The 23,894-nt window shown below is 38.3% G+C and overlaps 1 protein-coding gene across 1 annotated transcript; it reads right to left on the reverse strand.

Annotated features, from left to right (window-relative positions):
- Nucleotides 1-1,617: 1,617 nt before the first annotated feature.
- Nucleotides 1,618-22,793, reverse strand: LOC146479361 (ALX homeobox protein 1-like). Its single transcript, XM_085111000.1, has 3 exons — nt 22,523-22,793; nt 22,103-22,344; nt 1,618-3,388 (listed from the first exon to the last, which is right to left on the reverse strand). The coding sequence occupies exons 1-3, from the start codon at nt 22,701-22,703 to the stop codon at nt 2,789-2,791; spliced, it is 1,023 nt and encodes a 340-aa protein (XP_084967126.1). The 5' UTR covers nt 22,704-22,793; the 3' UTR covers nt 1,618-2,788.
- Nucleotides 22,794-23,894: the final 1,101 nt, after the last annotated feature.

Here is a 23,894-nt window from a genome sequence, read left to right on the forward strand (position 1 = left end):
TTATGTGTGCATTTGTGCTTCACCTTTCTTGCTGACCTGTATTTTATTTCTCTTTAATACTAATGTCAACTGGCTGCCTGGCTCCACTAACCCCTATGGTTATTCCAGGCAGCCAGTACTCCAATTATTACTTTTAATAGTTTCTTTCTTATAATTTTATTTTTGAGCAAGAGTGAGTACAAATAAATATTGATTGGTTGCAAAACTGTACGGATTTTCCGTCACCGAACGATTTTTCCTTACCATAAACTGCCACAAAAATGTGAAAACTTTTGCGCCATCCGCTCTCCTAAAAATTGGCTTAAAACGCCCATAGGTTGGGGCCAAATTGCTGACAATGCTAAGCGGCAACACAGCGACGCATTTCTGCTTTTTTAAACGTGGTTGAGAAAAGTTAAAATAATCATTAGAAATAGAAGAAAGGCGAGAATTTTTTTCCTGATAGCTGAGCAAATTTTGATGAGGAATTTTTGTGGAGATTTGTCACGGCACACAACATTCAACACAAGATTTCCAACATGAGATTAATTAAAATCAAGTTTGCAAAATTGTGTATTCAAGTTGATTTAAAAGCACTTCTTCCACCTGCAGCGCGCCGAAGGAATGTTCCTCCTTTTCTGCCCTCCTCAAGCACTTTGCACTTTTTTCGTTTGTTTAATGCTTTTTTTCTCTACCCGATAAAAACAACATTCTGAGCTCGAATTGTGGAAAAGTCCACTGAGTGAACGTCGCAAAACCTGATATCTCACAGGTCTTTCTTGACAACTCTTCCAATATTCTGTTTGCCGGATAGCTAGCTGAGTACACACACACGTCTCTCTTGAACAGCTTTTAATTTATTATGTAATTATTAACAATGAATAAAACAAATCTGATATACAGTACCCAAAATGTATGATTCTACCTTTAAATAACATCGTGTAATCACGTGCTAAACTAAAAAAAATAGAGTTCGTTCAACGGTTGAATAAAAAGGAAAAGAAACGATTCTGTGGTTATTAAGCATAAAAAGTCTGCAAGCTCAGTGAAGCAAAATTATTGAAAATGTTCGCATAGCACTCAGAAAAAGCGAAAATTGGTGTTGAGTATGAATGACGGTTTGGTCATAGGCGAGAGTGAGCTGGTTTTGCTGAAACCTTGCGAACTCCAAAGGCAACGACAAAGGTGCTTCGATTTATACTGAGGACACCACAACTCTGCACAATCTTGTTTTACGTTGCCAGACTTTAGTTGAATAACTGAACGGGAACGTTCTATTGCTCCGTACGTTGTGGTTTATTTTTGTATAGCTAAAACCGAAATCGCCTGTAAACAAATAAAACAATTTAGTTAATCGGGTTTTATAAGCCATAATTTTTATCATCTATGGGAAGCCAGGCCAAACCAACGGAAAATTATGTTAACCTTTTGAGATTTAAAGTGAGGGTGGTAGATGGAACACAAACACGGTCCACTATTTGTAACTTTGTACTTCTATCGATCTTTGCTTCTAAAATTTAGAAGGTCTTTCGGAAGTGTCTCCTTTTTTATCACTGAAAACAAAAATCCGAATACTGATCATTTAGTTTGTAAAAAAATTGGTCGTATATGTCCTTAAAGTCTGAAAAAAAAAAGAGGAAACCAACCACAGGTTTTATTTTCCACAACATTATTATTTGTTTGGCCCAAATTAAACTAGAAAAAGGTATTTGCAAACAACGAATGTGCTCTTGTACAAAGCCCGCGATAAAAAAATACAACAACTATCCTAAAAAATCGACTTCGAAATACTTTCGATAAACTTTATAAAAGCGTAATACATTAAAATTCCCGGTTATCATCAATTACAGTACAACACGATTCAATAAGAATAATAAGAATATCATACAAGTGGAATTATTACACAATACTTTAAATTACATTAATACTATTACACCTATCGGATTATTACATCTATTGTTTTGATACTAGCACTTTTGTACATAATAAACTAAACGAGGAAAATGCTTTGGCGGCACTCGGCAAAATAACGAAACGTGAGAAAATAGGACACTCATATTATCTCCTTTGAATGACAGTAACAAAATTAACAGAAATACTGGTTTACCATCAAAACCAACAGATTTGCGCTTGTAAAATACAACGGCTTTTGCTCGAGCTTAATTTGTAAACTTATTAAATTCTTGCAAAAAGAAACATGCGTCGTACACTTAAGAAAACAATGATAATGATCATTGGGTTGGAACAAACATCGCACATCAATTCTTCAGTCTACACGGCATCTCTTTCCCTGCCTACCCATTTAAAACATGCCCATTCGTAATATTATAATATTTCATAACATTAACTATGTTTTCACTAATCTGCACTACACCTCCATCCCCCACACTCCAAGAGCTAGCATCTGGAGTGCAAATGGTTTGAGTTCAAGCCCATTTTAAGACTGTCGTTTCCTCTATGTTGCATGGATACCTGTGTGAACGTGGTCATTCAATTCAGCAGAAGGTACCCAACAACAACTCTACCAGAAGCTATGTTACAATGGTTCCAAAGTGAAATGGTCGCAATGAGATTTAAATATAGACTTGCAGGACGTTTGATCCCTCCTTCGTTTGATATAGAAGGAAATTATGCGCTTCCGTCAACAGCGACATGAACACAAACAAGTGAATTGTTAACAGGAAGAAAAAAAACATAAGTAAATATACTTGTAACAAAACGTAAAAAAGACTAGTTCAGGAAGAACGCTTGGGTTAATAGAGCAGTCCGATCCGTTCCAAAAGTCGAGGCAAATTTCACATTTCAAAAGTCACACATCCACTCTTCCATTATGTGTTCTCGCCAAATCAACTACCACTGAATGCTCTTTAGCTTTCATCCTCAGCACTGCAATGCTGGAGTTATGCCGCTGAGGACACTGCTCGTGTTCCTCGCAGAAATTGTGTGGCGTCATGGACCCAGGTGATCCGCGGCAACCATCACCGGGAGATTGGCGCTGCGGAGGAGCATGCGCACAAGGTGGAAGTTGCTTCCCGGGACCATGCTGCGAAATGGTGACGTTGGGATGCGCGATCGGCGATCTTCTCATGCCGTTAGTCGGCGTTGTCATGACATTGACTTTGGCGCAGTGTGGAGGGGATTCTGGGGAAGGGGTTCTTGGCGAATGTCTGTTCGGTGGTAATGAATGGTGCACGTGCACGACAGGTGCATAGCTCGGGACTGACATGTGATGTGGTAATGGTCCCGTCCCAGGACCTGACGGGTTCATACAGCTGTTGGTCGGACGAGACCACGGGGCCTGAGGATGTCTTTCGTAGATAGGTGCCATGGTGATTGCCCGCGTGGGAACTGGGACTGGAGCAAAACGCTCACGTTTCCTCCACTTGGCTCTTCGATTTTGAAACCACACCTACAATCGTGAAAATAAATAAATAAATAAATAAATAAATAAATAAATAAACGGTTTTCACAAAGAGCATTCACAAAAGGAGGAACGCACTGGTTCTGGGAACTTAATAGTGTGGTGTTTTGAAACGTCTTGACATTTAACATCACTTATATGCAAAATTACATGTTTCTGTTGTTGTAAAGTAATAAGTTAATTGTACGGAAACCAGAACCGTCGACAATTATACTGCAGAATAATGAATTTACACAGAGGTAATTTTGATTTTCACAAATGAAAAAAATATCAACTGCAATATTAAACGCTAAGGTGACCAGGTCAGCGTTTTTTTTTTCTCTCAAAGATGCCCGCCAGCCTTGTTAGCAATATTTATCCATCGATAACAAAACAAAAAAAAGAAAATATATATATTTATACCTTCCGATAATGTAATATAAACATGTGCTGATTGAACGAATGATAACAAGATGTAAATTACACCAACTGTCGACAGCTATCGTGAGAAATCTAATCCAGGCAATCTAAACTGATGGCTGAAATGCCATGTGGGCAACATAAACGGCACGAACCTGATCTGACCTTGCTATACCCTCTGCTAGCAAGAGGAAACCTCAAAACCACCTCGAGTATTTGTTACTGTTCCTATGAGCCCTTTGTTGACTGCGACTGAAATACTGTTGTATTTCAAGAAATGAAAAATAATTTCCTGTGGTATTCTTTATAGGAGGTAGAGTATTTATTTCGTGAATTTTTTTTTTTCAATGAAATCCTAAATTGTCGGATATACCCTACTCAATTTTCATAGGGTGCGCTCCAATTTTGAGCCTTTCGTGATTGAAAAAAAGTTAAGCAAAAAGGTAAATTTATTCGTCAGCTCAGCTCAGCTCAGTAGCGATATTCTCTTCACATTCTCAAAAATCTCAATTGCACTGAAACTGGAAACTTTCTGTAGGTGATTGCAACCATCAAAACAATCTAAGGTAGAAAAGCTAAATGCCAGTGTAAAACTATATGGCACTCACTCAATTGAGCACAATTGAGCCCTTTTTTCCTATTTCACTGTTTGTTATGCTGTCTGTCTACCTGTGGATAAATTCAAATGCCCTTTTTTGTGCCCTACAGTGTGAGCACGACTTTCATATAATCCGCAAGTCATAATTTTTGCGTTCTTGATTAATAGTATTTTAAAGACAAAAGTGGGACCGTTTGCGGCCTTCTTTGTTTCAAACCAACGACAAAATCCAGGAAACAATAAAAACGTTTCCGATGACTAAATGTCGATACGTCCGAAATGCATTTCCCCTGTGCGTTGGCTCAGTTGAATGATCAACTATGCAGAACTAAACGTTCCAGATGGAGGAAAATGCCGTGACAAGCCTTCCTCGCCGCACGTCAACGCGTGGAGATTTACGCCAAGATGAAAGGGCTCGCGCCTGCCTTTCTCAGCTACACCGGAAATTTGCGTATTTTGGTGAATGGCCGTATCTATTTACGGTAAATATCTTGCCTTCTGGAGCACGGAGGGGAATAAACTGTCTAGACACGAAGGCTCCGGATGACCTATAAACAAACCCAGCTCCTTGACAGCGAAATCGTATATTCCTCAGAAAAATTTGAGGAACGCAAACCTAACTCTTCCTACGGGGCCAGTAGAGCCTAGTATCAGACCGAAAGCATTTTGGTCCAAGCCATGATAAAGTTGACAAACAGCAAGCAGCAACACAAAAAAATGATCCTCTCTCTTCAGCTAAAATTTGAGTTGTGGTATCCCTCTTCCACTGTTTAAGCATAGCAACTAGCGCTGCTTTTAAAGTAGAGTAGAAGATTTTCAAGACTAGTGTGGGTGTTCAAATGTAAAAATTGTCTGTGCTTTCTAAAGTGCTATAAACTGTGTTTCTAATGGGTGATTATCAAACTTTGCCTCCACCATACAAATTGTCCCAACCACAACACTAGCCATGCTATAGTAATATCTGGGAGTAACAGCCATATACATCAAGACGATAGCCTGAGGATATTCTCTGCATGCGTGTTTCTTTGTACTGAAAATTTGTGAGTGCTGTCTTCTGAGAAACAAATCAGGTCACTCACAGTTGTAAAACACACACTCTTTAAAAAGGAGTTGCTGTTGACACCAAGATGCTTTCTAGGTTTCAAGAACAATTTATGTGCAGGCGAAGAATTCACCTGGATGGACGCCAAATTACTTGAAAAGAAATACGTTACGGCTAATATAACGATGGCAGTACGAAAAGGATTATAAGTCACAAATTTTCACTTATTTTGAAACCCACTTAGTTAAAACCCACGTTTTAATTGAGTTTTCATCAAATCTTGGAATTGAACGATTTCTTTTATATCCATCAAGGAAGATGATAAAGTGAATGAAGTCCAGAAATTGTTGCTGATGGCCTAAAATTTATCAAACAGAACAAGGTACTTATGTTTTGCTCATGAAAGGAAAATAACACAAAAAAATACAACTGATCAAATACGCCCTGCCTTCCGTTGTTCCTATAATCTAACACCATATCACCGGGTCAGTGGAAATCAAAAGCATTGGCACGAAGACTGATGATCAAGTCCGTGTAATTTCTAGTTCAGTATCTGTATTTCTTCACGTATTAATGGTGAGAAGTCTTGGTATTGACAGTGTAAACCACCGTGAAACAAAACCATTTCCGTAGTAAGTTGTACAAAGCAGAACTACAATTCAATACTTTCTAAGTTAATCACGAAAGGGAAAATATCACGCGAATAATGCACAACCGGAGAAATCAAAAATGGAACGTAACCGCAAATTTTTACTAGTTTTATAAATGGATTGAGGCTGAAATATAAAAAAAAGCTTAGAAAATGTCATCGGTATAATTTCGTTCCGTGAGGTAAAGTTGAAAAGGCCTCTTAATTTTAGCAAAAGAAAAAGAAAATGTATTGAGAAAAATCCATTCCCCTTCTTCTTGTTTCAACACCGTTAATACATACACAAACGTCTACTTTCTTTTATTCAAAGGCCAAGTATCAGGAGGAGGTGCAACACTCAATGTAGTCATCTGAACTTGCATTCCATTGTATTTGTACTGTGTGTCTCTTTTTCCCCCACACCGCAAAAAAAGCCGGGTGGAGGTACACATCCGTTCAGTGTACATTGCAGATCACCCGCTGGGTGAACTCTTTTCACCTAAAGGGCCTCTTGATAGCGCACTAAATCTGAGACCAAAATGCGCATTTAGTTCTCGTTAGAGGGACTATGAAAAGGGCCGTGGGAATCTAGACAACCTGTTTTCACTTTCTAAGGTCTTGGGTGTGTTATTCAAGACTGCGATTTCCGCTTATCTTCAATCGCTTATCTGAACTTCAATTGGATGCGAGATATTCATTGCAAGATGACGAAATCCCAGATAATATTAGCAAAGACGATTTCTCAGTATCATACTGCGACCACATTCTCAAATGAATTGGCTTAATCTTCAGTTCCGTCGGGCAAAAAACAAATCCTTCAGTTTTTGCGTTAATCTTGTCCAATTTCTGCCCTTTGAAACTCCCTCCGAGTCTCCCTAAAAAAATACTTGCTGTTCTTCGTGAGTTCATTGCTAACAGTCGGCAATTCCTTTCGATTTAAATTACAGTTTGTTGGTTTTAGTATCGTTCACAATATCGTGATGTTGGCGCAATGAGAAGAAACAAACAGAGACTTAAGTATGGATTAATGCTAAGCCCTTCTCAACTGTACGTCTTATCGATGGATTAAGTGACTATAAACATGCCTCTATAGACTGCTGGAATGAATCACGTGCCGTCTGTGCTCTTGCTTGTCTACTCGGCTCATGAAACAGACGACGAACCAACACTATTTGTTCTTTTTAAAAAATATAAACAAATAAGTAACATTAAACAAACGATCTTGCTTCTACAGACCAGAAAACAATATCTATTTAGTTTGTGGCCTTTCGTAAGGCGACCTAGATGAAAATTTAGGGAGAAAAACGTCGTTAACTTCGACTAAATGACAAAAAAGGGGGTTTTTAAGCTCTGCGTGATTCTTCTTTATGTTTTACACATTCTCACGAAGTTTCCTACGTTTCTTTTTATACATCTCTATTCATTAGCTAATAGCTGCGCTTTCATTTGCGTAATGTTAAATAAAATTGTACGACAATTAAAGCCAAGACTAAAATCCCTGTTATTTCCAACTTTCAATAGAACATAAAATGCGCAAGATAAATTATTATTATTATTATTATTATTATTATTATTATAGTTTTTGGTAACGACTGAATGATTCATTCATAACCTTTATTACTGCGCAGACGTTCAAACATGAAATCCAAATAAATTGTCTCAGCTCGGCTCAATAAGGGCACTGTCACGAAGATTTTGCTCTATTTGGACCAAAACTATGCAAATATTACACAAAGAACCTTCCCTCTAACATGAAACTACTCTTAATTCACCGGGAGAAAAACTTTTCTCTGAGGAAGAATAAATTATATAAACAGTTTTTGGTGATTTTTCCAAAATACACTGGAAGAACTTGAAAAAATTGGCAAGTTTTCTCAAGTTACAATCCATTTCCATCCTAGCAATCCACAGCCAAAGACAACAAATCCTAGTTTCTGTAAACTTGTAGGGTTAATGTTAACAAAACGGAACCATCTTTTAACGTTTTCATCGCTGCAAATATATTTTTTTGGCTAATCAATTGAAGTAACACTATCAAAAGGTGACACTGCTCTTTAAGTAAACCTGATATATTGAAAATCACTCGAGATTTGCCAAGCAAATGGTTATTTGTGCAGAAGATTTGCAACCACACTCAACTGAGCTGGATCATCCTTCTAAGGAAATGTGTAAAAGATTATGCTTTTTTTTGACCATTCGTTTTTTTTTTCTTTTTCAATGATTATGCTTGTAGCTTTATGCCATGCACGAGTAGTATTTCCTATAGCCGAGGATAATGATTTAATAATGTATCGATGAACTGCAATGATACGTAGCGGTATTGACAAAATGACCTTATTTTATTGCATTTATGGTCACTAAACCCCTGAATCCAATAATTATAGATGAATCCACAATGCTAAATTCAATTAAATATTATTAATATTCATGAAACTATTAAGGGCTCGCAGAGATCAAGAAGGTAATCCTTCAATGATCCTTCTTTAAACAAAAATGAGGGGGACAAATACTTTGGCATCAACAACTACAGAGCGTCCTTTTCGCATTACACAAATAAAAACAAAAAACAAAATTGATTACACTACAGACAGTACGTTCTCTTGATATAACAACACGTCGCATGAGGAAGGCATGTATGGAACAACTCCGGGTTTAAGTTTCGGCCAGTCGGTAATCCAGGATTAGTTAGGTCAAGCTTGGTAATGATTGAAAGATCACCAGTCTGGAAAGTATGTTTGATTTAATTTTGTGACGTCCGCGCGCGCCCGTAAATGTTTGCGAATCTCATCATAGAAATGGCAGTCCTTTAATTTCGAGACGTATTAGCAAAAAGTCATAGCAAAGGAAAATTACCTGGCAAGCTGTGGCTACTGGCTTTACTTTTCCACACACAATAATGTAAGGAAGTTTTTCAAGCAAGTTATTGATTTTACACGGGCAAATCAAGACTCTGGGAATATACTTACGTATATAAAATATAAGTAACAAGAAAAAGAATAATTGAAAATTAAACGGAAATTAGAAAAACTGATGGGGGCATTCAAGACAGCGTTTGTTTGCAGAATGCAATTCAGCGACAATTTAATTTGGTAACATTTTCAACTCCCAACCTTTTCATATTGCTATCGTTTATTTATATGTTTCTTTTAACTAATGAAAACGGAATTCTAGACCTTAAAATTTCCCAGTTCAAACGGAGTGTCTGAACTGACTTATAACAGTTGTACAGAGTAAAGTCAAACGACCATTTGCGTTGGCATTCAATTTGTCCGACTAGTATTCAACAAGGTTCTCGTGTGGAAATAATGTACATGAACTGAGAAGCAACCCTACAAAACCTCAACAACTCTCATAATGAAGAAAGGTGTATGTTACTGGTCTATCCACAAGAAATTGGAAATTGTTTAAACGTCAATTTCTACAAAGCGGCCAACTTTGAAATAAAGAGAGTACGAACCCAAAAATGTATCGAGTTACGACCACACGAATTGAACTAGCCACAAATATTTAATTGTATCATACGGTCGCTGAGTTCTTTATTGAATTTTGACAATTATTCCATTAAATTTCGACGTTTTGCTGCAAAGTGGATAAAGATGGGCTGTATGGATAACAACTGACTACAAGGTTGAGCACTTCAATGGAACAGAATGACACGATTGAACTATTTGAATTAACAGTATCTTGACCAGGGAACAAATAATGCCACGCTTCGGCATTTTTAACCTTCTGTTTGCGAGGCAAATTGCAAACTTTAAATCACTCTTATGTTGTGCGTAATCCACTAATTCGAATTGCAAAAAGTCCAAAAGAGTACCTAAACCACTCAAATATAGGTAACAATCAGTTGACCTCGACGTAGGTCCCTTGTCATTTTTTTCTAAGCCGAAATTTTCCTGCTTACACTGTTTGGAAGTAAGGCTATCACCATTTTGTTTTTCAAAACGTACAAAATGAAGTTTCTGATTTCTTTTCTTTAGTGTGTCAAATTGTATAAATGTAAATGTTTTGACATCTAAACCACCCCTTAACTGAAAGACGTCATTGGTCACATTTTAAAGCAACAACGGCTCGTTACAAAATGGCTGTCACGGCGAAGAAAGAACTAAGGCTCCCTTCGAATTATTTAGCTATTAATTTGCCAAATGTTTCTTTTCGCCTTTCGTATCTTTCAACTTTCAAAAAAAAAAAAAAAAAACCCCACCGACAGACCTAATTTTACGAGCGAGGGTGATGGGAAACTACACATTTCATGGCGATAGACGAAAGGTTAAGCCATTGTTGAGGGCCTTTGTAGAGAATCCCGCTTGTGCTGTTGTTGGGCTGTAAAACGAATTGCAGTTTAAGTACAGTCGTGGCTAAAAACGCTAACAGAAACAAAAAAAAAAAAGGTAATTTTCTCGAACCTCAGAAACATGGTCTTTTATCAATTGTCCCACACACCTTGAACACGAACTTAACCCATATGCTGCTCACCGGTCGAAATTATCAGCTTGTTAACGATAGAACAAAAGCACGCTGAGACGTTATGATTTCATTAACTGATCAAGAGTCGACTCAGCCAGTTACTTGTCTTATTATTTAATTAATGAAGAATGTCAAGCAATTAATGTCGTGTGGAGATCAGTCTTTGCAGTAGTACAGTTAGTACGAAGTGATTTGAATCCACGAGTGCTAAAAGCAGACATTTGAATGGTCTGGACAGCAGGAAGGCCACAATAAGTTTTAGATATAAAACGACGATTTTCGATTTCAGAGACATGTTTCGTCAGAAGCTTCTGTCTTCTTCAGTGCAAAGGTTACAGAAGATGCAAATTTGAATGGATTAAAAACTTGGATGTATTGAAAAAAGGTCACTTGCATTAGCAAAATGGAAAACAAACCGGATGCCACAAGAAAGCGCTTATACTCGCCAACAATGCAAATTTGAATGGTCAGTTAGTTTTAATTGAGGTAGCAAGTAATACCTTGGATGTACAGTAAAAGCAACACAAGAAAGTATTTCTCCATAGCTTCATTTGACTAGTCACAATTCAGGCTAAGCAGACTAGAAAGCCAGAACTACCTTGCACTGACTGCCCAAACAGTGCCACATTGATAATTAAGTAGCGCTTAACAGTTCTTGTAATCACGGTCATAATTTAGAACTAGCAACCACCTCACACAACACAATTTAATAAACAGTACTACAGGGAAGTACTACTCACTGAGTAGCTTTCATTTGAATGGTCACACTTTAGGATTTGACCCACAAACTTAAAAGTTAGAACCACCTTGTACAGCACAATAAACAGCACCACAGGAAAGTACTGCTCAGTACATTTCATTTGAATGGTCACACCTTAGGGTTTCATCCGCAAACGCAAACGTTCGAACCACCTTGCACAGCATAATAAACAGCACCACAGGAAAGTACTGCTCAGTAGCTTTCATTTGAATGGTCACACTTTAGACTTAAACGTTAGAACCACCTTGTACAGCATAATAAACAGTACCACAGGAAAGTACTGTTTGGAAGCTTTCATTTAAATGGTCACACTTTAGGATTTCATCCACAGACTCAAACGTTAGAGCCACCTTGTACAGCATCATAAAGAGTACCACAGGAAAGTACTGCTCAGTAGCTTTCATATGAATGGTCACACTTTAGGATTGCATCCACAGACTCAAGTTTTAGAACCACCTTGTACAGCATAATAAACAGCACCACAGGAAAGTACTGCTCAGTAGCTTTCATTTGAATGGTCACACTTTCACCCACAAACTCAAACTAGTTAGAAAATTTCCAAACGATTAATCTTCGGGTTCGTTGAATTAACTACATACATATAAATTGTTTCACAAAAAGGCGCGTGTGCAGAAGTAAGATTCAGAATACTGAGTGGCCGGAATCGGAAATCCAGCATGCAAACATTTATGAAAATATAATCACGACGTAGACACATCGAGATTCATTTCCAGAAACGGATGTATATTATTCGAGAAAACCTTAGATACATAGACTGAAAAACAACAGGCTATGACATGAACTGGGGGATCCAAGGACGTTTGTATAAAAACAGCTTGTTACAAAGGAAACATACCCCAGACAAAACTACAGCCAGTACATCTTATGATTCAGCGACAACGACTTACAACTGTTCACCAATGACATTGATTGGGGACTTGAGGTCTCCTTTTGATAACAGAGTCAGTTTTGATTCTCACTGGATCACTCTGGCATAAATAAATAAACGTGTATGTCTTTATAGTACTTCTCTAACCGCAAAACTTGAAAAATGAAAATTTTAAGCGAGTTGTAAGCCGACTAACCAACAGACTGACAGCACTCTCGATCTTCTTGGCCATCTAACTTGTCTTTCCCACTTACCCAACGCACCGCACGGGTCGGTACGCTCAAAGTACTTATAAACAAATTGAGTGCACACAGTTCGAGAACACTTGTACGAATATGGCCTTTTTTGTATGGAATGCTTATCTTGTTTTGAACAGTTTAGCCAGAGGGGTCTGTATGAGAACTTGACTTGGCCCAAGTGAATGCTTGGTAGGAAAGAGAATTTTAAAAAACGGCGCAAAAATATTTTACAAATTTCTCCTTTAACCAGTAAGTTCACGAGATTGGTTACTATAAGCGGGGCATCTTTACAATGAGCAAAAAGGTAAACCAAGATCAACATGGGATAAATGTATTGAGAGAGGTTACGTTAAGAAGATGGAGGAACATAGAGGGGGGTCAAAACAAAGGGAAGATCCTAATAAAATACTGCTTAGGAGTAAGCCTTAGACTCAACAAACAGGAATATTTAAGGTGCATTCTATACCTGCACTTCACCCGATAATTCAACTCATACGATATGTTTAAGGCCGGCAAAAAAATGTCGAATTTGTACGAACACCATTTAGACAACCGTACGTCTGCTTTGGTACAACGGCAAAACGTGAACTTTACAACCATGTTGAAAATAATACTATTGCTACCATTTCTGTTATTATCTCAGTTTTATTGTCTAACGGAAGTATTTTAAAATCTTCCTTAAGCCAAGAATACCTTTCTCCGAGCGAAAGTGCGCAAAACTAACGCGTCTCAAATTTTTGACTTCAATACCTGCAGAGGAGGTAGATTCGTGATATGAGACAAGGAAAGGGTTGTTCGTTAGTTTGTTTGCATATTACTAAATATAGTATAGCAGGAAACCATGATTATTTCTAACAAACATTCCAGTCTACGTATGGCAGCTGGAGGGCGACAGTCAGTGTATTTTTCTGTTTGGTGTCACTCGAATATTCCACTTACTACAAAGTTTTAATGTCTTACGTGCAAGGTGTATTTTCCACTCTCTACTCTCCTATGCATAGAACACCTTTCTACGACAGACGGCCATTTAATTAACGCTGCACAAAATTGACTCGCTGCATTACTACCCGCAAGGCCAGTTTTCTTGCGCGATACTACGATATAAACGAACCGAGTCAGGGCTTTTTTTTAGAGGCTATTTTTAATTCAATCCAGATTGTCTGGAAATCAGAGGAGGCCTTAAAATAACCGTGAAAAAAGGTATAAAAAGTCCAGCAGAACTGCGAAAAATCAATGAAAGAGCAAGGATGGTTAAAACAAACAAAAAAACTAACTGGAAATCAACTTCCCTAAAGTTTAGTTCCACTTTGTTTCTCAGTTGATAGAATGCACACGCGACCCCGAGTAATAGATGTCATTTCATGTCAGTTTTTAATCTTCTTACGCTTTAAGTTGTGATTTTATCTCCTTAAATAATCCATAATTCCAGCTTTATTCTCCCGCCTAACCTTCTCTGACCCGGGGCTGGACGCCAACTTTATGAAACGTCAAACAATTTTGCATTCTTTCTTGGCTTAACGGGGAAAGCCATGCAACCAAAGTTTTTTCTTGTCTGCAAGAAAATTCTAGGGCGGTGGTTGCGTAACATGTTCTAAACTTCCTTCTTCCTAAAATAATAAAAGCACTTTTAACCTTTCCTTCATTTAACAATGCTGATGCCCAAGATGAGCACTCCAGGGTAAAGAAACCTGGCCCTGAAATTTTACGTACCCTAGAAAAGAATTAAGCCGCCTGTGTCAGTTCTTAAGGTGTTCTGGGATACTACGTTCGTGATAGATAATTCAAGAGGGACGTATGCGCGATGTAAACTTTTGACTGAAATCTGAATGTCTAACTAAAGGTTGCTGCACAGACAATCCTTGATTTAAAGTTCATCTTCTTAATCATAACAAGAAATTTCGTCAACGTTTCACGTCATATGAAGTAAATACCCTTAACAAAATCAGAAAATTAATGTTGTACTGACGCAGAAATCTTGTTATTCGCTAACAAGCTAACAACCCGCTATATACGCTCCAAGTGTGGCGTCGTCTATGTAAAACGTTAACCTCTATCTCTAAAGAAAACAGAATGTTCGTAATGAAATTGGATTCTTGATGGTTGAAAGAAATTGCTTCAGTTACAGTTTCTTAGCAGACATAATAGTATATTTTTCATTGGACCTCAGTTGGAGAGAACGAAAGAGCTTGCTTCTATGCTTCAAAATTGGTCTTTTGATTGTAGTGATCGATAAGAACACAACGACAGGCGAAAGATTTCTGTAATCATGACATATTGTATATACAAGCTGCAAACGTAATTACTAAGTAGATTTCTTTAAGCTTCCCGGATAACTACTTCAAACGTAGGAGAATCGAAATATCGTGCACGATGCCTGGGCTGGACTGTTGTTATGTTGAGAAACAAGAAGACAACAACGCAGGGAGCATTCTTTGCTAAAATTCCTGTCTCGATTATAAGTATTATACGAATTAGAAATATTTATATGTTTATGAGAATTATAAATATTTATTTGTTGAATGATGAACTCCGTTAAAAAATAGTTCACATACCACATGACATATTTCAATTTTGTCTAAATTGTTTCGCTTCTTTTTTCATTTAAAATTACAAGTTAAAATGTGTCCAATTAAGTCTTCTGATGGATTTTCGAGAGAAGAGAAATTCAGTGAATTTCACCGTAATACAGAAGAGCTTGCTTACTTAAGAAATTCTGAAGACAGTTTGAAACCGCTAGACATGTCATCTACAGACACACTCAACAACTCGTTGAGCGAAAGTTTTGAAACTGAGGAAGCAAATATAACATACAATCCTGTAACAACCAAAACAAGAAAGAAGATAAAATAAACAATTTCGTTCAACAGTTGGATTTGATAGTGCTTTGTTTGTATGCTCCCGCCTTATATTTTAACTTCCCGTTATCTGTGTCATTAACCTCCCCGAAAGATCCCTTTTCCAGTCACCAAATTTGTTACACTTGGCAAACCCAAAAGTTATCGCGTTTTCTGCAAAGGCCACAGGAATGAACGTCGCAACTTTTACCGCGCATCCAAAAAGAAAAGCCCTTCACTAAGCAACTTAATTTTTTTTAAGTAAACCTGGGCATCCTGTTCTCTGTTGGAACCGTTACTTAAGAAGTAGGTCGCAGCAACACTCAGGCTGAGAAATGTTAGCCATGTACATTTACGTCGTCTCGTATCGAACTTACAAATTTTAATATCAGCCTCACAACTGTTAGCAACCAGAGAGATGATGGTCAGTGATATTAAAACATAACGATTGACAGAAAAAAACGAGAGAAGGCCATTCTGCACAAATGAAGCATTTTTACTGTAATCAACCCATCGACTTATATTACGTCCGCATCTTTAGAATACCTTGTAAAATAAAGATTGCACTTTGAAAATCTCAGCTAAGGTGACTGGAATCGTTAAAAAGAGAAAGCAGGGTAATTTAAATGGCATCCATAATGTATCGTGAGTATTTTCAGCCAACTTGAGTTTTACATAAATTGAAATTTTGCTTTTATTCCTCTCCTGCGAAAGAGAGAGATTTTTGTCTACAGAATACAGTTGTCAAAGATGCAGCAAAAAGTACGAAAACCCCTGAGCTGCGTTGTGTATGTTACTTTATTTATTTATTTTTTTTTTTAATTATTTTATTTTATTTTAAGTTATCTTAAGAATTAGTTAACGAATAAATAATTAGTTCTGAATAGCTTTTGCAATATTGTATTTGTTATAGTCATGTAAATAAAGCTTGTTGTTGTTGTTATATCACACAGCTCCAACAAAAAGCTGACAGTATAAGCGATCAATCCCATGATATACAGGTCGAGAAGTAGTCTGGTTTTAAACATCGGTTGTGATAACCTACCATCGAGGCGACCATAATTAAGGTTATCACATGAGACTTAAAAACGTGCCAAATGTAACGACTGTGTTAGAATAGAGGATTCATCAAATAGAAGATCTTTCTTCTATTTGATCTTCATTCATCCGCAGTTCAAAATATATTTTTCATATCTTTACATTCATTAAATAAAGGATTTAGTTGTTTTTTATTATTCTATTCTATTCTGTTTTATTTTAATTTTTACTTTATTTTTCCAATAAGTATCTTTCGGGGTTAAGAATTATTGGATTTCTCAACAACACTCGATAACCTTGTTACCGAATGAAGCTTTTTGCATGTGTTGTACTGAAAAATTCTTTTTAGTCAGCAACCTTTTCATTGCCTTCTATTAAATACAATTGAAGAAACATTCTAGTGTTTACGTTTTTAATGGTGAAAACGAATAGCAACGCAAGAACATGAAGCCTAACAGGTTGGTCACACATCATAAGATTTCATCCACAAGGTCAAACTGAAGCTAAAAAGACGACAGAACAATAGAGTGAATGGTTATTAAAACGAATTAAAACACTGATAGCTAGTTAATCATTCTAACAACGGTTAGTTGTAAAGACGGACATTTATCTGAGGTTAAACAAACTGTATCAATACAATTAAAAAGAGACGATAAACAAAGCCGAGGGCACAGATTTGTAAGCAGTCAAGAGATTTATTTGCCACTCAAAACGGAAGCACTTTAGTATCAATGCATTCAGAACGAGAGGGCCAAAAGGTTACAAATAGTTTGAGCAAGTCGCGATTAGATCATCTTGGATGTTCTGCTGGCATAAAACAAAGGAGTAAAGTTTCAGCATTAAACCACGCCACATGATGTTGCCATGTGGAGCATATGGTTCAGGTGTTCTCAGTCAAAACAGCAAGTCGAATGTTATCAAAGGGTTGAAAAACAGGTCGTCCACAGACAAATGTCACCGATATCTAGTTATCTTTGTTTTTCAAGTTTACAAGTTAAGAACAGCTAAAGCGAACGAAACTTATATTAACAAAGATAACAGCTCACCGAAACTCCCCATTCTAGCCATATTTCTTATCTTTCAAAGCCACAAAGTACGTTTAAAATACTCCCCTCTTTTGCCACCTTAAAATATGTTGTTTATCAGTGCCTTGAACATGATCTCTTCACCTACAAAACCGTCCGGTTTTGGGTGTGTCTTCTGTTCTTTCTGCCTACTGCAGTTTAAGGCAATGACCACTCGGCCCAAGAAAAATACGTTCTTGCTAAGAAATGCATACAGGGGTATATTTCCCAAAACAACGAAAAGAAAAAAAACCCTTCCGATCTACTTTCAAAATCTGGCCCACAGCTGCTGCTGACTCTCGCTGATTCGTTTTGATAATAATAATGAAAACTGTAACAAATAAATTTCCCAACTCGAGCTAAATTCATGCCGGGGCAAATATGCTTTTGCTCATAAGCTTTCTCTCCTGCAGTATCTTGGATCTGAGGTTCAAATCCTATTTTAAGTAGCGGATCATTCAAATGAAAGCAACAGAGCAGTGCTCTTCTATGGAATTGCAGTATTCATGATGCTGTACAAAGTGGTTCCAGATTCTGTGGGACTATGGCGTTTACTGGTATTTCAGTGAAAGCTCTTTTAGTAATTCTTTCCTACGGTCCTCTTACTTTTTCAATACTTAAGAGACAGAAGTACGTGATTTCCTTAAATTTCGATTTTGGATCTACTCCCAGTAGCCAAGGGATTGACATTATCACATCGTGTATGTTACTAGTGCGTGCAAATTTCAAGAGGCTTGTTGAACACATAGCGTATGGATTAACCCTACTCAGTCCTTTAGTTTTGCCGACGGAAACTCTTTGCAGCAGTTTATCAACAAGCAGATAAGTGGTTGAGGGTTGAAGCCGGTTCTGCCTCAACAGAACATATCCCCCTTGTCCGTTTCAGACAGGTTCACTTGAAACTAAAAAGACTCCTCGTACGTGCACTTCTGAAGATGCGATAAAGTATTCTTTAAGGTGCAGGCCAAGAAAGCATGGACAAACGATACAGTTTTTGATAGCTAATAAAGCTATCCCATTTTAGGAATTGCAATAGCAAAAAGGAAGATAGAAAAAAACCGTTAAACGTTTCTTAATCATCCCGTGGCTTTCTGGAAAGATCTATGCAGATGCCCTTGCAAGGACATCTTCATTAACCACTCGTTTTCTTTCGTAAAGGAATACAGAAACGTTTTGCATACCCCTTTTCTTATCTATGACCTGCACCGTTACTTATTAGTACTTCTAAGAATGGTACTCGACAGGTTATGAGAAATGTGGCTCAGCTCTAACTGTACATGGACAACGGATTAAACGGCGTAAAGAAAGCTCATTTTGAGCCCCGCACACCCACTTTATCTCCCGCAAATTTTTGAAATGTTTCCTGTTCTATTTAACTTTTATTATCAAGCGAAAGGAGTTCAAAAAGAGCAATTAAAAAATTACCCCAATTACTATTAGGCCACAAATCGGAGGCTTATTTAGCTGATAAAAGAATAAAACACAATGCGATATAATGTAATTGTATGGGCAACGTTAGAGGGCGGCAAAATAGCACCAGAGGCTAAAGCGACGACAACGTATTTCCGAGGAGGACTTCCAGCTTAATCCACAGGAACTCTTTACTCATGTATGGTTGAATTGCCCAAGAGAATGGCCGGCAAAAGCGGGCGAAAGCAAAGAAGCAAGAATATTCGAGTCTAGATAATCTGAATCAACCTCGCTTGACAAGGTGATCAAAATATCTCTCTTCTTGTTCAATGAACCTGTGACAAATGCACAGCAGGACAAACTATTTTCGATTTGCTAACAAAATTGAGTGTACGATTTACGTGAAGCTTAGCAGATACCAGGGTAAATTGTTGCGTGGTTCGGCAATATCACAGAGTCAGACAGCACACATCCTCACATCCGGTGTCAGTTTCCGAAATACGTCAAGAAAACGGCGCTAAAAACACGCGTTTCTCCGATACTGCTCACCCCGTTTTACAATTCTAACCTTGACCGTTTAAAAAAAATTAAAATATTTAGTCAGAGTTAAGAGGATAAGCAAATAGCGTCTCAATAGCAGCTATTAATATTCGACTGTCAGCTTTCCTACAGTCCCCTCGATAAGGAAAGAGAAAGTGATACTCTTCGCAAACTGCAACGCAGTCGCAAATGTCTGTTGCGACCTCTAAACTAAAACGTTCATTTTCCTTGTTGACGTTAGACGTGAAAATTGCTTAAACAAAAGCTTTAATTAAGAAAAGATATAAAATCATTTAGCGGTCCGGACTAACAAGTTTACAATTTGCTTGAAGAACAAATAAACAGACAAAACACAGACTGGCCAATGTAACACCCGGTCAAATTTTATCAGGTTTCCTTTGAAGTTACCGCCGCATTTTTTGCAGAAAATTTGTGCACGATATTTCAGAACCAGCAGCTTCACATCACTGATCTTGCGCGGCAATTAAAAACAGAAATAATCCCTTTTAAAACACAGGATCTTTATATCTTACGTTAGTAAGAGATAATTTTTTTTCTTTCAGCTTAGGAAATCTGACAGCTCAATCATCATTCTCAACTAGCGATACACATCGGAGTATTGATAGGGAAAACACTTCACAATCAAGGGTTAGATAAGCGATTAGCGAAGTAAGAGCCGAGAGCATCGAAAATTGGCCAAATCGAGCACTTGTTTCGTAAACGTCCTTGATAAAACGACCAGTTCAAATCAGTCAGTGTCTTCCAAGGAGCAGTAAAACAGCTTTTGTGGAAAAGTAAGCCGAAGGGCTGCCATTCTGCAGAGGACATGAAACAAACCATTGCTCACGCCCTTTCCTAGATCCTATAAATCACTGCTTATAAAAATTCCATAACGAAACCTTGCGATCAAAGAGAACGGCGCTTAGTTCCGCGTTCACTTTATTTTTGAGTCTGGCGACGCTTCTTGGTGTAATTAAGACCTTTTCGGTGAGAAACAAGGCAGCCTTAATGTACTGTTCTAAGCAATATAGTAACAAATTGCTTTTACTCGCGTGCTTGAAGTGAACCGTGGAAGGTATTGTTATTAGTAGTAAGATTAAAGACTGAGCTTGGAGTATGTGATTTGGACCAACGGTGTGTAGCTAAAAGGGAGATAGTTGTTTTCTAATGATCGATGAAAGAGTAGAGCTTGTTAATAATTTGTAACGCAAATGATAACAAGGCATGGAGGGGGTTTATTCAGAAAAGAAACATTTACAAACCCCAACAACTAGCGTGAAAAATTGAACTGACCAGAATCTTAAACCCTTAAGATATGCTTTCAATGCCTTGGAAAATTAACTTTTATTGTGTAGATTTCACTTGGCAAAAATGTTGTTTTGAAGTTATCAGTGAATTTGCTTCCATTTTCAAAACTTATTTAGTCACAGAGGGCTGAGAAGATTTTGGGCGACTCTCGTATTTTTTTAGCGCTCTGTGATCGTTCAATTCTTTCGAAAAATAAGTATAAAACTTGGATGTTAAAAAGGGAAATACTTCAGCGACGTTTCGCCAAGAGGATGGCATAAACTGCAATGTTCCGCCCTCCTGTTCAGGAAAGTACACAGTGGCTGGTTCCTAAAGTTGCTTAGGGTTTCACGTACTGGAAGCAGTTTCAGAGCCTTGTGTTTTGCGCATTTCAAGAACACAAATCTATTCGTCTTCTGAATGTAAATAGAAAACCGTATTTCCGTATTTCGTGAAATAAGTAAAAAACGTGTCGTAGACTGTTGAATTGTATGGCTGTCATTTCCTTTCTCGAGACGAAAGCTATCCAGTGCTCCATCCGTGTATTCCTTAATGACCTTCCTGTGTAAACGCAAGTTTTTGGAAGCAGGCTATACCTGGTTAGACCATTACCTTCTGAATTTAAGCCTGTTTGCTAAATACAAACTTTCTTTTGGTAGGACTGGGATATATCATTAAAGACCACATCTCTCGCAAGTCCTTGAAAATCGTTTAGGTCAAAGTGGGCCGCCCCAACCACAAGTCTTCGAAATGTTCGTTTCGAATGCCGCACGAGCCTCGGTACGTTCTAATAATCAGCTATAAACTGCTTCAATGTTTGTGAAAACGAGAGATAATAACCCTGTCTTCGTGAGCATCGTATCCACAAGCCAAATGTGGGAGCAACCGGTGCAGATATTTCTCTCGGAAATGAAATACTCGTGAGACCAAACTTCCCTTTCGCAGTTGTCTCTAAGGGTTTGACAAGTAGTGTGAAAGATGGAGTAGTGGGAAACAGAACCATTGACTTAACAGTAAACTGCTTATGATTCGCAAAGGTCGATAACTGTACAAAGAGGAATTAGCTACTGATTCCACTATCAACTCCTTAAAATTATACTAGTACTGTCAAGACATTAGACCCTACAAAACGAGCGCAACACTGTGTACGTGAGATAGAGTCGCGCACAAAGATCATCGTCTGGATTATAACTGGTCTGTAAACACGCTGAGTTGCGACAGGCAAGTTACAGAACAGAACACACAAATACTTTTTAAAATCACTATGTTGAATACGCGCAGAGTTTCACCGAGTCTTACGAACGTTAACCACCGTAATCTTCATTCGTTATCGCATGGTAACAACAACAACTTAATTGAATTAGTATAACAGGTTGCGTAAAGTGGCTGTAGGGCTCTTGCAGGAAGCAATGCTTGAATATTTCGAGAACAATATCTCGAGGCACCCTGAGTGAACAGAAATTTACTTGTTCACACGCACGATCGTGTATCAAGATACGATATTTACCTGCACTCTTGCTTCCGTCAAGTCGCAACGCAGTGCCAACTGCTCTCGCGTGTAAACATCGGGGTAGTGCGTTTTCTGAAAAATACGCTCCATTTCCTCGAGTTGAAAAGATGTGAATGTTGTCCTGTTGCGACGCTTTTTGCGCTTCGAGGAAGACTCGCTTGTTCCATTTTCCATCTCCATGCAAGACTGAGGACTCGGTGAAAGCTGTGTTGAGCTTCCACCTGGAGGCGAGAACTTCCCTGAGTGAGTATATTGATTGAAACACACGTGTCAAAATATTAAATGGGCAAAATTCAATTACAGCGCTCGCAATTCACAACCTATCAAGATCTCTCACATAACCTCTTCATGCTCGAGTGTTTCCAGACATATGCACTATGATTCTAGTGAATTAAGGAGTATAGAGAAGGACATTACCCGCTTGGGACTGTGCGCTCAAGGATAGAGTGTGCTGTCTAGCTAAATCGCAACTAGCGTAGTTCGCCGGAGCGGCATTAGGAGACGTATTGCCCCGCGAAAGCGCTCCATTTGCTGTCATGTAGGGTGAAGAACGCGCATTCTGACCAATGGATGACACAAATTCAGCGAACTTTTCCATTTCTTCGTCTCACACACTCAACGGTAGACTGACCCGTAGCGCCGGCGTATAAAGTTAGTTTGATTCAACCGTCATCACGCGCGCGGGGTATTTGTGTGACGTGCGTGACAGCTTCCACCAATCAGAGATAAGCTGTTGCTTACGATACCTTTTAGAAATCCCCACTATGTCACTAATAAAGATCTCAAAGATAAGAAAGATCGCAAGATTTCTCGATAATTCACTGCTATTGGCTAGCCCCAAGCGAAAAATAGGTTGGCCATGAGTGACAGCGATCGCTGCAAAAATAGAGCATATGTGCTGTGGGGGAATTATTCTTGGCAAAACGCGATTTGGGTTTAGGAAAGCATTGGAACAAAGGGGTTTGGCGATTTTAGAGTGCTGAAAGGCAAAGAAGATTTTCTTAAGTCTTTGTTTGAATAACACGAGTATGGCCGCTTGGAATACACAAAGGCTCGCCGCCTTTCCGGTCGCAACCTCTTGCTGGAAGGCAAAAGCCATATGGAACAAGCCTGACTCATCGTAAAAGTGAATTCTAGTTTGACTAATTTGGTGTGGGATTCTGAACGAGGTGGCCCGTTCGCCGTTAAACGGTTTCATTAATAAGTCATCCCAGTTCGGCCGTAACAAGTGTCGTAATATCTCGTAATTAAATTAATTATCCGTTTACAAGGTCCCCAATGTTTGGTTTCCCGCGCTTGTTAACTGGATATCAATATTACAAACGCGGACATGTATGTGAAAGCAGAGCGTGAGCGTATCTCCATGTTTGTATTTGGTATGACCTTCTGCTCGCAAAGACCAAGTTGAGGTAAACCAGACAAATATTTTGACTCAGATTTTTTTTGCCCAATTGCTAATCAATATTTCTTATGCAACATTCACAGTGAAAGTATTTATACGGAATTCAAAAATTTAGATATCCAGAAATAAGCTTTGATTAAGTGCCAAGTCCGGGGGTGGTCCATTTGTCCTCCGTTTCTGATTATATATGGGTAGCGCCCTTGAACTCTCTGGCTCTCTATTAATGTCGTCGGAAACCATGGTGAATTAAGTTGTGAAATGAGTGCATAGACTGACAAATACATTGCATAGGCATGCTAAAATATCTGCTGCACTGAAACGTGCAAAACGTGCGTGCGAAAATCCAGTCCCTCCGCCTTGGAAAAGGAACGTCTTCCCCCGTCCCCT

The sequence above is a fragment of the Pavona decussata genome, unplaced genomic scaffold, assembly GCF_977016875.1.
Source record: "Pavona decussata unplaced genomic scaffold, jaPavDecu1.1 SCAFFOLD_59, whole genome shotgun sequence".
NCBI lineage: Eukaryota > Metazoa > Cnidaria > Anthozoa > Scleractinia > Agariciidae > Pavona > Pavona decussata.